At 36.6% G+C, this 16,059-nt stretch overlaps 1 protein-coding gene across 1 annotated transcript in view; it reads right to left on the minus strand.

The window, feature by feature from the left end:
- Nucleotides 1-16,059, minus strand: part of CPNE8 (copine 8) — a 211,403-nt gene that overhangs the window by 150,194 nt on the left and 45,150 nt on the right. The window contains exon 3 of the mRNA XM_082666811.1: nucleotides 4,743-4,846. Coding sequence (XP_082522937.1) covers nucleotides 4,743-4,834 — 92 coding nt within the window. The 5' untranslated portion in view covers nucleotides 4,835-4,846. The remainder of the gene's footprint in view (nucleotides 1-4,742; nucleotides 4,847-16,059) is intronic.

The raw sequence follows: 16,059 nt of genomic DNA on the forward strand, positions 1-16,059 counted from the left end.
AGTGGTGCCGGGAAAACTGGACAGGCAGATGTAAAAGTATGAAATTAGAACACTCCCTAACACCATACACAAAAATAAACTAAAAAAAAAAAACTCAAAATGAATTAAAGACCTAAATGTAAGGCCAGACACTATCAAATTCTTAGAGGAAAACATAGGCAGAACACTCTATGACATAAATCTCAGCAAGATCCTTTCTGACCCACCTCCTACAGAAATGGAAATAAAACCAAATGAGACCTAATGAAACTTCAAAGCTTTTGCACAGCAAAGGAAACAATAAACAAGATCAAAAGAGAAGCCTCAGAATGGGAGAAAATATTTGCAAATGAAGCAACTGAGAAAGGATTAATCTCCAAAATTTACAAGCAGCTCAAGCAGCTCAATAACAAAAACACAAACAACCCAATCCAAAAATGGGCAGAAGACCTAAATAGACATTTCTCCAAAGAAGATATACAGATTGCCAACAAACACATGAAAGAATGCTCAACATCATTAATAATTAGAGAAATGCAAATCAAAACTACAATGAGATATCATCTCACACCAGTCAGAATGGCCATCATCAAAAAATCTAGAAACAATAAATGCTGGAGAGGGTGTGGAGAAAAGGGAACACTCCTGCACTGTTGGTGGGAATGTAAATTGATACAGTCACTATGGAGAACAGTATGGAGATTCCTTAAAGAACTACAAATAGAACTACCATATGACCCAGCAATCCCACTACTGGGCATATACCCTGAGAAAACCATAATTCAAAAAGAGTCATGTACCAAAATGTTCATTGCAGCTCTATTTACAATAACCAGGACATGGAAGCAACCTAAGTGTCCACCAACAGATGAATGGATAAAGAAGATGTGGCACATATACACAATGGAATATTACTCAGTCATGAAAAGAAACAAAATTGAGTTATTTGTAGTGAGGTGGATGGACCTAGAGTCTGTCATACAGAGTGAAGTATGTCAGAAAGAGAAAAACAAATACCATATGCTAACACATCTATATGGAATCTAAGAAAAAAAAAAGGTCATGAAGAACCTACGGGTAAGATGGGAATAAAGACACAGAGCTACTAGAGAATGGACTTGAGGATATGGGGAGGGGGAAGGGTAAGCTCTGACAAAGTTAGAGAGTGGCACGGACATATATACACTACCAAACTTAAAATAGATAGCTAGTGGGAAGCAGCCGCATAGCACTGGAAGATCAGCTTGGTGGTTTGTGACCACCTAGAGGGGGATAGGGAGGGTGGGAGGGAGGGAGATGCAAGAGGGAAGATATATGGGAATATATGTATATGTGTAACTGATTCACTTTGTTATAAAGCAGAAACTAACACACCATTGTATAGCAATTATACTCCAATAAAGATGTTATAAAAAATAAAATAAAAAAATAAAAGGTTAATCAAAATATCTAAAGCAAAAGGAAGAAAATTAAGGGAGATAAGGAGAAATAGGCAGGAGAAAAACAGAGGGAATCAAATGAGAAAAAGCAGAAGTACACAAAAATGGTTAAGAAAAATTCTTAGGGACAAAAGTATGTATATTGTTTTCATAAACAGGCATCTGCCAATCTTCATAACACTACATATTCTTAAAGATTTACAAAGGGACTTTCTCTTCTTCTCTTATATCATATTCTAATATATACCAATCTTTGGTATGGTGATAGATATAGATACCTTGCTATATAGGTATCTAGATAGGTAGGTAGAAGATAGGTAGATGATAGATGGATGATAGATAGATAGATAGTAGATTAAATCGATAGAGAGCTAGATAGAAATAAAGCGACCAATGAACCATCTTCAAACTAACATGCTCAATAATCTACCGACTTCTAGGCCTTTTTGCTTACAGTTAAATCAAAATTTCTGTCATATTCCTAGTATTATCAGCAATAGAAATGAAATACATTGAAACTTCTTCTCTTAATAAAGTGACTCACCTTCTTAGTGAGTTACTTGTAAGTGAGGTAGTCATCTGTCTTCTATTAATCATTCTCATTTGTAAAGCATTAGATGTGATATAGACACCAAAATCTCTCTAGTATTCCAGCACTAGTGTAATTAGTGAAAATTCTAACAGGAGTCTGAGGTAGCTCTTTCTACTATTCAGGAGTATTGCTCCTGAATTCAGGAGTATTGTTATATAAATATAAATGTGTATGTATATACGTATTACACATAGCATTATAAGAAAAATATTTTTATTAAATAACCTGTTTAAATACCTTAAATGAAGCCAATTACCATAAAACAGTTATTCCAAAGGAAAATTATTACCTAATTATGAATACAGGTCAAATTACTAAATAATGTGAAAGCAAGAAAATAAGAATTTGTAATCATATATTATAATGGATTTTCATTAATGCTTACAGTAGAAATTAAGTTTTACTCTTTCTTATAATATGAGCCTCAACCACTAGGCAACAAGCAATTTCTGAAGTAGCTCCGTGTTCAAATACATCTTAAAAATGAAGATAAAGTCTTTGCAGTTACAAAAACACACATAAAAATTGAGGAGTAAAAGCATTTTTATTCATTCAAAACTCATCAGAACAAAACATATGTATATTAATACATATGCCCTAATATATATATTTGGATCTAGCTGGCAAACTATTTTCTCTGTGTATATGCAAGTGGAAAGTTTTCTGAAATGAGATTCACAAAATTTTAGCAATAGTTATTTTTAAATGATTTGAGATTTTTGGATAAGTTGCACTCAATATTTATATTTTATTTAATCAACAAGTTAATACTATTTTTATAAGCATAATAAATTTTGTAATATATCTCTTACAAGGAGCATTAAATGTATGATAGACTGAAATTCTATAATTGTACAACAAATATTTCTAAGAAAACTAGTAAGAATAAAATAGAAAATTCAGGAAATAAGTCATTCAAACAGGAGGAAACATAAGAACTTTTTAATTCAAGAAAATTTTAACAATCCTTTAGTTTTTTTCCTAACTGTGAAATGACTGGAAAATATGGTTATTTCATCCACTGTCCAATATTTTTCACATGGGTAAATTAGTATTCAGATACAAATGCTACTCTAACATTTTTACCACCAAAATAGAAAAGAAGCATGCAAAATCCAACCATATGATACCTCAACAAAAATAACCAACAGTTGCCCAGTAGCTGCATCAGCAAAATTCATACACTATGTTAAGCTTCATTTTATATTGCTCAGTATAATCACTTTAAATAGCAAACTTTCTATTTTTATGTACCATTTTATACTTATTACATAATATTAACATGTTGTATAATTTCATATATAAGTGAAGCAGGTTACTTTTTTTTTATATTCTATTCTCCTAATTTTAATCTCCAAATGACATTTTCTCTTTAGCTAGTATTTTATTATGCACAGTTAAGGAAAACAGAAGAGGAAACATTATACCATAAGATAATAATAATAATAACAGCTAACATAATTCTTATGTTAGGGAAGCTTCTAGATGATTTTTGTGTAGTAACTCATTTGATACTCTCAACAGCCCTGGGAGATAACTATGATCATAGCCCATTTTACAGATGAGGAAACTGAGTGTCATATGAGTTTAAAAACTTGCCTATGGTCCCACAGCTATTAAGTAGCAGGGTCACGGTTTACACCTAGGCAGCAGGACCTCATTTAACTCATAAATTTAACCACTAAACTTTTTCATTGCTACTGACAATACAGTAAGAATCATAGAAGATAACAATAAAATGTATTTCATCGTAGAGTCATATGTATTAAATTATACTCTGTACAATGGAATACTACTCAGACAATAAAAAAGAATGAAAACTTTGCCATTTGCAATAACATGGATGGACTTAGAGGATACTATGCTACGAGAAATAAGTCAGACAGAGAAAGACATATACTGTATGATATTCCTTATATGTGGAATCTAAAAACTACAACAAACTAGTGAATATAACAAAAAAGAAGCAGACCCATGGATATAGAGAACAAACTATTGGTTACCAGTGATGAAAGAGGAGAGAGGAGGAGCAATGTTAGAGTAGGGAAATAAGAGTTACAAACTATTTTGTATAAAATAAGCTACAAGGATATAATACAATACAAGGAATGTAGCCAATATTGTAAAATAATTATAAATGAAGTGCAATCTTTAAAACTTGTGAATCACTATATTGTATACCTGTAACTCATATAATATTGTATATTAACTATACTTCAATAAAAAAATAAAATAAATTATAACTCTATATTTTCAAATCACAAAGAAACCAGTCTAATCATAACTGGTAAAATATTCAAATTACTAGAGGGTAATGAAAAATTTTCCTGAATGTTAGATATCATTGAAAAAACCCTGTAGAATAAAAAGCAACCCCTAAACTCCATATTCTTCTCCAAGAAATTGGCTTAAGCGTTCAATTCTATAACAAAATACTTTAGTTTCATAATTTTAGATTTCCACAAACATATAAATCATCCATTCTATTAAGGCAATAATATAATTTTAGGAAAAGTAAAGAGGAAATGTTTCTATGAAGCTGAAAATCATTCATTATAAATATCAAAAAAACATAAAATGCCTATAAAGTTACACATTATTATTGAGAATAAAAAATCAAATCAATTTTTTGATTACCAAAATATTTGTTTATCAATTTAATATGAATATCTGAGAAAAACTGATAAAGTCATAGTTATAATAGCCTTAAAATTCATAAAAGATAAATCTACCTGCCATCTTCATTACTTCGATAAAATACAAGAAAAGGATCTGATTTTCCAAAGAAGTCCTTCTTGTCCAATTTGTTCGCACAAAATTGCATCAGAACAGCATCCTACAAACAAAATTAATAAAATAGCTCAAAACCTGGGTGAAGGAGAGGGAGAAGATGGCGGAAGAGTAAAACATGGAGATCACCTTCCTCCCCACAGATACATCAGAAATACATCTACATGTGGAACAACTCCTACAGAACACCCAATGAATTTTGGCAGAAGACCTCAGACCTCCCAAAAGGCAAGAAACTCCCCCATACCTGGGTAGGGCAAAAGAAAAAAGAATAAACACAGACAAAAGAGTAGGGACAGGGGCTTCCCTGGTGGCGCAGTGGTTGAGAGTCTGCCCACCAATGCAGGGGACATGGGTTCATGCCCTGGTCTGGGAAGATCCCACATGCTGCGAAGCGGCTAGTCCCGTGAGCCATGGCCACTGAGTCTGTGAGTCCGGAGCCTGTGCTCCGCAACTGGAGAGGCCACAACAGTGAGAGACCCATGTATCGCAAAAAAAAAAAAAAAAAAAAAAAAAGAGTAGGGACAGGACATGCACCAGTGGAAGGGAGCTGTGAAGGAGGAAAGGTTTCCACACACTAGGAAGCCCCTTCCCGGGAGGAGACTGCGGGTGGTGGAGGGGGGAAGCTTCGGAGCCACGGAGGAGAGCACAGCAACAGGGTGTGGAGAGAAAAGTGGAGAGATTTCCGCACAGAGGATCGGTGCCAACCAGCACTCACCAGCCCGAGAGGCTTGTCTGCTCACCACTGGGGCGGGCGGGGGCTGGGAGCTGAGGCTCGGGCTTTGGTCAGATGGCAGGGAGAGGACTGGTGGCGGCAACACAGCCTGAAGGGGTTAGTGCACCACGGCTAGCCGAGAGGGAGTCCAGGAAAATGTCTGGACCTGCCGAAGAGGCAAGAGACGTTTCTTCCCTCTTTGTTTCCTGGTGCGGGAAGACAGGGGATTAAGAGCGCTGCTTAAAGGAGCTCCAGAAATGGGCGCGAGCCATGGCTAACAGCACAGACCCCGGAGACGGGCATGAAATGCTAAGGCCGCTGCTGCTGCCACCAAAAAGCCTGTGTGCAAGCACAGGTCACTTTCCACACCTCCCCTACCGGGAACCTGTGCAGCCTGCCACTGCCAGGGTCCCGTGATCCAGAGAAAACTTCCCCGGGAGAACACATGCGCGCCTCAGGCTGGTGCGACGTCATGATGGCCTCTGCCACCGCAGGCTTGCCCCGCACTCCGTGCCCCTCCCTCCCCCTGGCCCGAGTGAGCCAGACCCGTGAATCGCTGCTCCTTTAACCCCGTCCTGTCTGAGTGAAGAACAGATGCCCTCCGGTGACCTACACGCAGAGGCAGGGAAAAATCCAAAGCTGAACCCTGGGAGCTGTGTGAACAAAGAAGAGAAAGGGAAATTTCTCCCAGCAGCCTCAGGAGCAACGGATTAAATCTCCACAATCAACTTGATGTGCCCTGCATCTGTGGAACACCTGAATAGACAATGAATCATCCCAAATTGATGAGGTGGACTTTGGGAGCAAAATACATTACTTTTTCCTCTTTTTGTGAGTGTGTATGTGTATACTTCTGTGTGAGATTTTGTCTGTATAGCTTTGCTTTCACCATTTGTCCTAGGGTTCTGCCTGTCCTTTTGTTGTTGTTGTTTTTACTTAAAAAAATTTTTTTTCTTAATAATTATTTTTTATTTTAATAACTTTATTTTATTTTATCTTATTTTATTTTATTTTATCCTCTTTTTTTCATTCTTTCTAATTTCTCCCTTTTATTCTGAGCCATGTGGATGAAAGGGTCTTGGTGCTGTACCCAGGAGTCAGTGCTGTGCCTCTGAGGAGGAGGAGCCAACTTCAGGACACTGGTCCACAAGAGATCTCCCAACTCCACGTAATATCAAACAGTGAAAGTCTCCCAGAGATGTCCATCTCAACACCAACGCCCAGCTTCACTCAACAACCAGCAAGCTACAGTGCTGCACACCCTATGCCAAACTACCAGGAAGACAGGAACACAACGCCACCAATTAGCAGAAAGGCTGCCGAAAATCATAATAAAGCCACAGACACCCCAAACCACATGACTAGATGTGGACTGGCCCACCAGAAAGACAAGATCCAGCCTCATCCACCAGAACACAGGCACTAGGCCTCTCCACCAGGAAGCCTACACAACCCACTGAACCAACTTTAGCCACTGGGGACAGACACCAAAAACAACGGGAACTATGAACCTGCAGCCTGCAAAAAGGAGACCCCAAACACAGTATGATAAGCAAAAGGAGAAGACAGAAAAACACACAGCCTATGAAGGAGCAAGATAAAAACCCACCAGACCTAACAAATGAAGAGGAAAGAGGCAGTCTACCTGAAAAAGAATTCAGAATAATGCTAGTAAAGATGATCCAAAATCTTGGAAACAGAATGGAGAAAATAAAAGAAACATTTAACAAGGACCTAGAAGAACTAAAGAGGAAACAAGCAATGATGAACAACACAATAAGTGAAATTGAAAACAGGCTAGAAGGGATCAAAAGCAGAACAACTGAGGCAAAAGAATGGATAAGAGACCTCGAAGATAAAATAATGGAATAACTACTGCAGAGCAGAATAAAAAAAAAGAGTGAAAAGACCTGAGGACTGTCTCAGAGATCTCTGGGACAACATTAAATGCACCAACATTCGAATTGTAGAGGTCCCAGATGAAGAAGAGAAAAAGAAAGGGACTGAGAAAATATTTGAAGAGATTACAGTTGAAAACTTCCCTAATATGGGAAAGAAAATAGTTAATCAAGTCCAGGAAGCACAGAGAGTCCCATACAGGATAAATCCAAGGAGAAACATGCCAAGACACATATTAAGCAAACTGTCAAAAAGTAAATACAAAGAAAACATATTAAAAGCAGCAAGGTAGGGCTTCCTGGTGGCACAGTGGTTGAGAGTCCACCTGCTAATGCAGGAGACACGGATTCGTGCCCCAGTCTGGGAGGATCCTACATTCTGTGGACCGGCTGGGCCTGTGAGCCATGGCTGCTGAGACTGGGCGTCCGGAGCCTGTGCTATGCACGGGAGAGTCCACAACAGTGAGAGGCCCGCATACTGGAAAAAAGAAAAAAAGTAGCAAGGTAAAAACAACAAATAACACACAAGGAAATCCCCATAAGGTTAACAGCTGATGTTTCAGCAGAAACTCTGCAAGCCAGAAGGGACTGGCAGGACGTATTTAAAGTGATGAAGGACAAAAACCTAAAACCAAGATTTCTCTACCCAGCAAGGATCTCATTGAGATTTGAGGGAGAAATAAAAACCTTTACAGACAAGCAAAAGCTGAGAGAGTTCAGCACCATGAAACCACCTTTACAACAAATGCTAAAGGAACATCTCTAAGAAGGAAACACAAGAGAAGGAAAAGACCTACAATAATAAGCCCAAAACAATTAAGAAAATGGGAATAGGAACATACATATCGATAATTACTTTAAACATAAATGGATTAAATGCTCCCACCAAAAGACACAGATTGGCTGAATGGATACAAAAACAAGACCCATATATATGCTGTCTACAAGAGACCCACTTTAGACCTAGGGACACATACAGACTGAAAGTGAGGGGATGGAAAAAGATATTCCATGCAAATGGAAATAAGAAGAAAGCTGGAGGGCTTCTGTGGTAGTGCAGTGGTTGAGAGTCTGCCTGCCAATGCAGGGGACATGGGTTCGTGCCCCGGGCCAGGAAGAACCCACATGCTGCGGAGCGGCTGGGCCCATGACCATGGCCGCTGAGCCTGTGCATCCAGAGCCTGTGCTCTGCAACAGGAGAGGCCACAACAGTGAGAGGTGCGCGTACAGCAAAAAAAAAAAAAAAAAAAAGCTGGAGTAGCAATTCTCATATCAGACAAAATAGACTTTAAAATAAAGACTATTAGAAGAGACAAAGAAGGACACTACGTAATGATCAAGGGATCGATCCAAGAAGAATACATAACAATTGTAAATATTTATGCACCCAACATAGGAGCACCTCAATACATAAGGCAAATGCTAACAGCCATAAAAAAGGAAATCAACACTAACAAAATCATATTAGGGGACTTTACCACCCCACTATCACCAACAGACAGATCATCCACAATGAAAATAAATAAGGAAACACAAGCTTTAAGTGATACATTAAACAAGATGGACTTAATTGATATTTATAGGACATTCAATGCAAAAACAACAGAATACACTTTTTTCTCAAGGGCTCATGGAACATTCTCCAGGACAGATCATATCTTGGGTCACAAATCAAGCCTTGGTAAACTTAAGAAAATTGAAATCATATCAAGTATCTTTTCTGACCATAATGCTATGAGATTAGATATCAATTACAGGAAAAGATCTGTAAAAAATACAAACACATGGAGGCTAAACAATACATTACTTAATAACGAAGTGATCACTGAAGAAATCAAAGAGGAAATCAAAAAATATGTAGGAACAAATGACAATGGAAACACAACAACCCAAAACCTATGGGATGCAGCAAAAGCAGTTGTAAGAGGGAAGATTATAGCAATAAAATCCTACCTTAAGAAACAGGAAACATCTCAAATAAACAACTTAACCTTGTACCAAAAGCAATTAGAGAAAGAAGAAAAAAAAAAAAACCCAAAGTTAGCAGAAGGAAAGAAATCATAACGATCAGTTCAGAAATAAATGAAAAAAGAAATGAAGGAAATGATAGCAAAGATCAATAAAACTAAAAGCTGGTTTCTTGAGAAGATAAACAAAATTAATAAAGCATTAGCCAGACTCATCCAGAAAAAAAGGGGGAAGAGTCAAGTGAATAGAATTGGAAATGAAAAAGGAGAAGTAACAACTGACACTGCAGAAATTCAAAAGATCATAAGAGATTACTACAAGCAACTCTATGCCAATAAAATGGACAACCTGGAAGAAATGAACAAATTCTTAGAAATGCACAACCTGCCAATATTGAACCAGGAAGAAACAGAAAATACGAACAGACTGATCACAAACACTGAAATTGAGACTGTGATTAAAAATTTTCCAAGAAACAAAAGCCCAGGACCAGATGGCTTCACAGGCGAATTCTATCAAACATTTAGAGAAGGGCTATCACCTATCCTTCTCAAACTCTTCCAAAATATAGCAGAGGGAAGAAAACTCCCAAACTCATTCTACGAGGCCACCATAATCCTGATACGAAAACCAGACAAAGATGTCACAAAGAAAGAAAACTACAGGCCAATATCACTGATGAACATAGATGCAAAAATCCTCAACAAAATACTAGCAAACAGAATCCAACAGCACATTTAAAGGATCATACACCATGATCAAGTGGGGTTTATTCCAGGAATGCAAGGATTCTTCAATATACGCAAATCAATCAATGTGATACACCATATTAACAAATTGAAGGAGAAAAACCATATGATTAACTCAATAGATGCAGAGAAAGCTTGTGACAAAGTTCAACATTGATTTATGATAAAATCCCTGCAGAAAGTAGGCATAGAGGGAACTTTCCTCAACATAATAAAGGCCATATATGACAAACCCACAGCCAACATCGTGCTCAATGGTGAAAAACTGAAAGCATTTCCACTAAGATCAGGAACAAGACCAGGTTGCCCACTCTCACCACTCTTATTCAAAATAGTTTTGGAAGTTTTAGCAACAGCAATCAGAGAAGAAAAATAAATAAAAGGAATCCAAATCGGAAAAGGAAAAGTAAAGCTGTAACTGTTTGCAGATGACATGATGCTATACATAGAGAATCCCAATAATGCTGCCAGAAAACTACTCGAGCTAATCAATGAATTTGTTAAAGTAGCAGGATACAAAATGAATGCACAGAAATCTGTGGCATTCCTAAACACTAATGATGAAAAATCTGAAAGTGAAATTAAGAAATCACTCCCATTTACCACTGCAACAAAAAGAATAAAATATCTAGGAATAAACCTACCTAAGGAGACAATAGATCTGTATGCAGAAAATTATAAGACACTGATGAAAGATGATACAAATAGATGGAGAGATATACCATGTTCTTGGATTGGAAGAACCCACATTGTGAAAATGACTCTACTACCCAAAACAATCTATAGATTCAATGCAATCCCTATCAAACTACCACTGGCATTTTTCACAGAACTAGAACAAAAAATTTCACAATTTGTATGGAAACACAAAAGACCCCAAATAGCCAAAGCAATCTTGAGAACGAAAAACGGAGCTGGAGGAATCAGGCTCCCTGACTTCAGACTATACTACAAAGCTACAGTAATCAAGACAGTATGGTACTGGCACAAAAACAGAAAGATAGATCAATGGAACAGGGTAGAAAGCCCAGAGATTAATCCACGCACATATGGTCACCTTAACTTTGATAAAGGAGGCAAGGATATACAGTGGAGAAAAGACAGCCTCTTCAATAAGTGGTGCTGGGAAAACTGGACAGGTATATGTAAAAGTATGAGATTAGATCACTCCCTAACACCATACACAATCATAAGCTCAAAATGGATAAAGACCTAAATGTAAGGCCAGACACTATCAAACTCTTAGTAAACAAATGGGACCTAATGAAACTTAAAAGATTTTGCACAGCAAAGGAAACCATAAACAAGACCAAAAGACAACCCTCAGAATGGGAGAAAATATTTGCAAATGAAGCAACTGACAAAAGGACTAATATCCAAACTTTACAAGCAGCTCAATAAAAAAAAACAAACAACCCAATCCAAAAATGGGCAGAAGACCTAAATAGACATTTCTCCAAGGAGAATATACAGAGTGCCAACAAACACATGAAAGAATGCTCAACATCATTAATCATTAGAGAAATGCAAATCAAAACTACAATGAGATATCATCTCACACCAGTCAGAATGGCCATCATCAAAACATCTAGAAACAATAAATGCTGGAGAGGGTGTGGAGAAAAGGGAACACTCTTGCACTGCTGGTGGGAATGTAAATTTATACAGCCACGATGGAAAACAGTATGAAGGTTCCTTAAAAAACTACAAATAGAACTACCATACGACCCAGTAATCTCACTACTGGGCATATCCCCTGAGAAAACCATAATTCAAAAAGAGTCATGTACCAAAATGTTCATTGCAGCTCTGTTTACAATAGCCAGGACATGGAAGCAACCTAAGTGTCCTTCATCGGATGAATGGATCAAGAAGATGTGGCCCATATATACAATGGAATATTACTCCACCATAAAAAGAAACAAAATTGAATTATTTGTCGTGAGTTGGATGGACCTAGAGTCTGTCATACAGGGTGAAGTAAGTCAGGAAGAGACTTACAGATATATATCTGTTAACAGATATATATGGAATCTAAGGGGGAAAAAAAAGTTCATGAAGATTCTAGGGGTAAGACGGGAATAAAGACACAGACCTACTAGAGAATGTACTTGAGGATATGGGGAGAGGGAAGGGTAAGCTGTGACAAAGTAAGAAAGTGGCATGGACATATATACACTACCAAACGTAAAATAGATAGCTAGTGGGAAGCAGCCTCATGGCACAGGGAGATCAGCTCGGTGCTTTGTGACCACCTAGAGAGGTGCGATAGGGAGGGTGGGAGGGAGGGAGACGCAAGAGGGAAGTGATATGGGAATATATGTATATGTATAACTGATTCACTTTGTTATAAAGCAGAAACTAACACACCATTGTAAAGCAGTTATACTCCAATAAAGATGCTAAAAATAATAACAGGTGAAAAATAACTAGAAACTGCAGATCACAAGCAAGTCTTGACAAGAAAACAAATTTTTCCATTTTAATACAAATGGCCAAATGTGGGAAAATTCCAGACAACATAAAATTGTTTTTAAAGGACTATAAGACTAAAAAATTGACTCCTGGAAGTTTTTGTTCTAGTCACAGAACCATTACTTGTTAAAACTGTTCAACATTTCCTGCCCCAGAAAAGTACTATTAAACTGGTTAATTCTATGTACCCAACATTTTAATACAAGATGTCTATTTGTATCTTCAGTTATTCAGGTGCATAGTTTTAGAAATTTTTTTTTTAATTTCCTAAGGAAATATTTACTAAGCATTTACTATGTATCTACATGTATTAGATGTTGAGATTCATTAGATGATTAGATGAAGCAAAAGACAGATCCAGACTGACAATACAGTTTGCTATCTAAAGGGAAATAAAGGTTCCTTCTTAATTATATAAAAGTGTACCACAATTTCTAAATAACTACATTTCAAAATAACATATTATATATTGCTTGAAGTAAAGTAAAGCACTTTCATTTTCACCTGTAATTTAAATCACTTATTTATATATTAATTATTTTGTCAAACCAATCATTTTTATCAATTTATAGACTCAAGCACTCATAACCTACATGATTTACCTTAAATGTAAACAAGATGAGGTATCATAAATCAAGGAAGTTAAACATTATTCAATGATGATAAGCAATATTTAAAGAGTATAAATTATATAGTAATTTAAAAATTAAAATCAGTATTTTAGATTTGTTTGGTTTTTTAACTGAAAGGAGATGTTTACAATTTTTGAAGCAGGTGGAGGGTCAAAGTAATTCACATTAAATCAAGAAGTCAGTGTTTTAAATATTACTTGGTGAAAATGTTAATTCACCACTTCATTTTTCAGAGTTCAGAAATACTTATTAAGCATCTTCACATATATTAAAATGCCCTTAGGAGAATGTGGTTTTCCAAGAACATGGGAAAAAGACATTGTTCTTTTTTTTTTAAGTGCAAATTTTTTTATTGTTCTTGCCACAGAAATAAATCACTCCTTTAAGACATTTTTCCAAAGCACCTAAAACAAAACACAAATTACCATAAAACATTCTGATGTACTTAAAATACATAGTAGAATCCTGAAATGTGTATATTTCAAATAAATGCTGACTAAAACTTCAAAGAGACTAAATATTATTTAAACATGAATTTTCATATGATCACTGGTAAATGTAACACCAAATTGTAGTTTTTCAAATTATATTTCATAAGGCTTGCAAAATGAATAACTGACTCAAGAGAAAAAATTTCTTTCAATGAACCAAGTGATATAAACTTGGGGAAAATGTTTCTTGTAATTACTCAGGTTAATAACTTAGGAGAGATTCCACCTCTATCAAACACAAAACAAGTCTAATTTCTGGGGAAAAAACAAGCATTTACTACTTCTAGAAATATACAAGCATCATTACAGTTGGTTTTTTTTTTAACTCTTATGCTTAATGCCACCCTGAGAGAATTTTAAGACCTTTCTTTAATACTCCACACCAGTGTAACAAACTTCCTATTGAAGAAATCCACTTAAATGTTCAGAGGCATTTCTAACAAATTCAAATCAAACTTGTTTCTCCAGTAATTTTTCCCAACTCAATGAGTGATTCATCATCCACCCAAAGTGCTCAAGGAAGTTGTCCTTGACTCTTCCCTTTCCTGACCTTTTATCCAATCCATCATCAAGCTGCATAATTCTATCTCTAAAAAATTTCTCAAATCTTCAATCCAGCTACACAGGCACCATCTTAGTCCAAGCCAACCTCTTCTCTCACCTGGACATGCACATTGGCATTTATTCCTTTCTCCCTCTTCCACCTATCCAATCCATAGATCCACCTTCTTGGACCTATCCAATCGATTCTCCATTCAGCAGAGAGAGTAATGGACTTAAAACATCAAAGAAATTAATTTTGTTCATAACTTAAAATTACTCAAGGCTTTCCCTTGCATTTAGGATAAACACAGAATCTTTAACATTGTCTACAAAAGCCCAACACCAAACAAACTCTGAGCAGCCTTTTCCACCGTTATCTGGCAAAGTTTTAGCTCAATCATTCCCCCACTCCCATCCCCTTGCTAACTAACACACACCAGGCACACTCTTTCCCTCTTTGGGCCCTATACAAGCTGTGTGCTCTGTTGGAAATCTTACCCTTTGGCTGACAAACCATTACTTGGGTCTAAGCTAAAATGGAATTTTCTCAAAGAGTCCCGGAGTTACCTCCACCCAATATAAATTATGATTCTCCATGGTACTCTCTCATATTTATCACTTAGAACACATCTTGAAATATTTACCTACACAGTCATCTGATTAATGTCCGTCTTTTCCACAAACTACATGTTTTTTAGAGAAAAGGACAAGGGCTGCCTGTTGTTGGTTTTTCTTGCCATTGTATTCCAAGCTTCCTTTCCAGGGACTAGCACGTTATACATTTTGTGAATATTTTTGAATCAATCAATCAGAATGAAAAATATTCTTTGTGGACAATTTCAAGCTACCTTAAAAATACTGAGTGAAGAAACATTTCCAATATGACTTCAAAATTACTTTAATTCTTACTCTAGAATTTGACAAGATATATCACAAAACTTGCATCTGAAATAAACTGTGGTTGAGATAATTAGGATTACCACACTGAAAATACACATTTGTATAAATTTATAATTTAGCCATTTCTCAAATATGGCCCATTTTTAATTCTGCAAAGTAACCATCTGGAGGAGATAATACTGTTGTCTATTAAGTGTGCATAGTATTATGTCTAAGAAAGCAATGTACATACCTTAATTTAAAAATACTCAACTGCTAAACATGTTAACTATCATTTGAGCCTTCAGTGAGTCACAATCTTTTTGTTGGTGGAGAGTCTTGCCTCGATGTTGATGGCTGCTGACTGATCAGGGTGGTGGTTGTTGAAGGTTGGGGTGGCTGTAGCGATTTCTTAAAATAAGACAATGAAATTTGCCCCATCAATTGCCTTGTCCTTTCAGGATTGATTTCTCTGTAGCATGCAATGCTGTTTGATAGCATTTAACCCATAGTTAGAACTTCTTTCAAAATCAGAGTCGACCCACTCAAACCCTGCTGTGGCTTTGTCAACTAAGCTTATGTAATACTCTAAATCCTTTGTTGTCCTTTCAACAATCTTCACAACATCTTCACCAGTAGATTCCATCTCAAGAAACCACTTTCATTACTCATCCATAAGATGCAACCTGTCATCCGTTTAAGTCTTATCATGAGATTGCAGCAATTCAGTCACATCTTCAGGCTCCACTTACTCTTCTAATTCTATTGCCATTTCCACAACATCAGCAGTTACTTCCTCCACTGGAGTCTTAAACCCCTCAAAGTCATCCATCTGTGAGTGTTGGAATCAACTTCTTCCAAACTCCTGTTAATGTCGATATTTGGGCTTCTCCCCACGAATGTTCTTAA

Source organism: Grampus griseus, assembly GCF_964374135.1.
Source record: "Grampus griseus genome assembly, chromosome: 11".
Classification (NCBI taxonomy): Eukaryota; Metazoa; Chordata; class Mammalia; order Artiodactyla; family Delphinidae; genus Grampus; species Grampus griseus.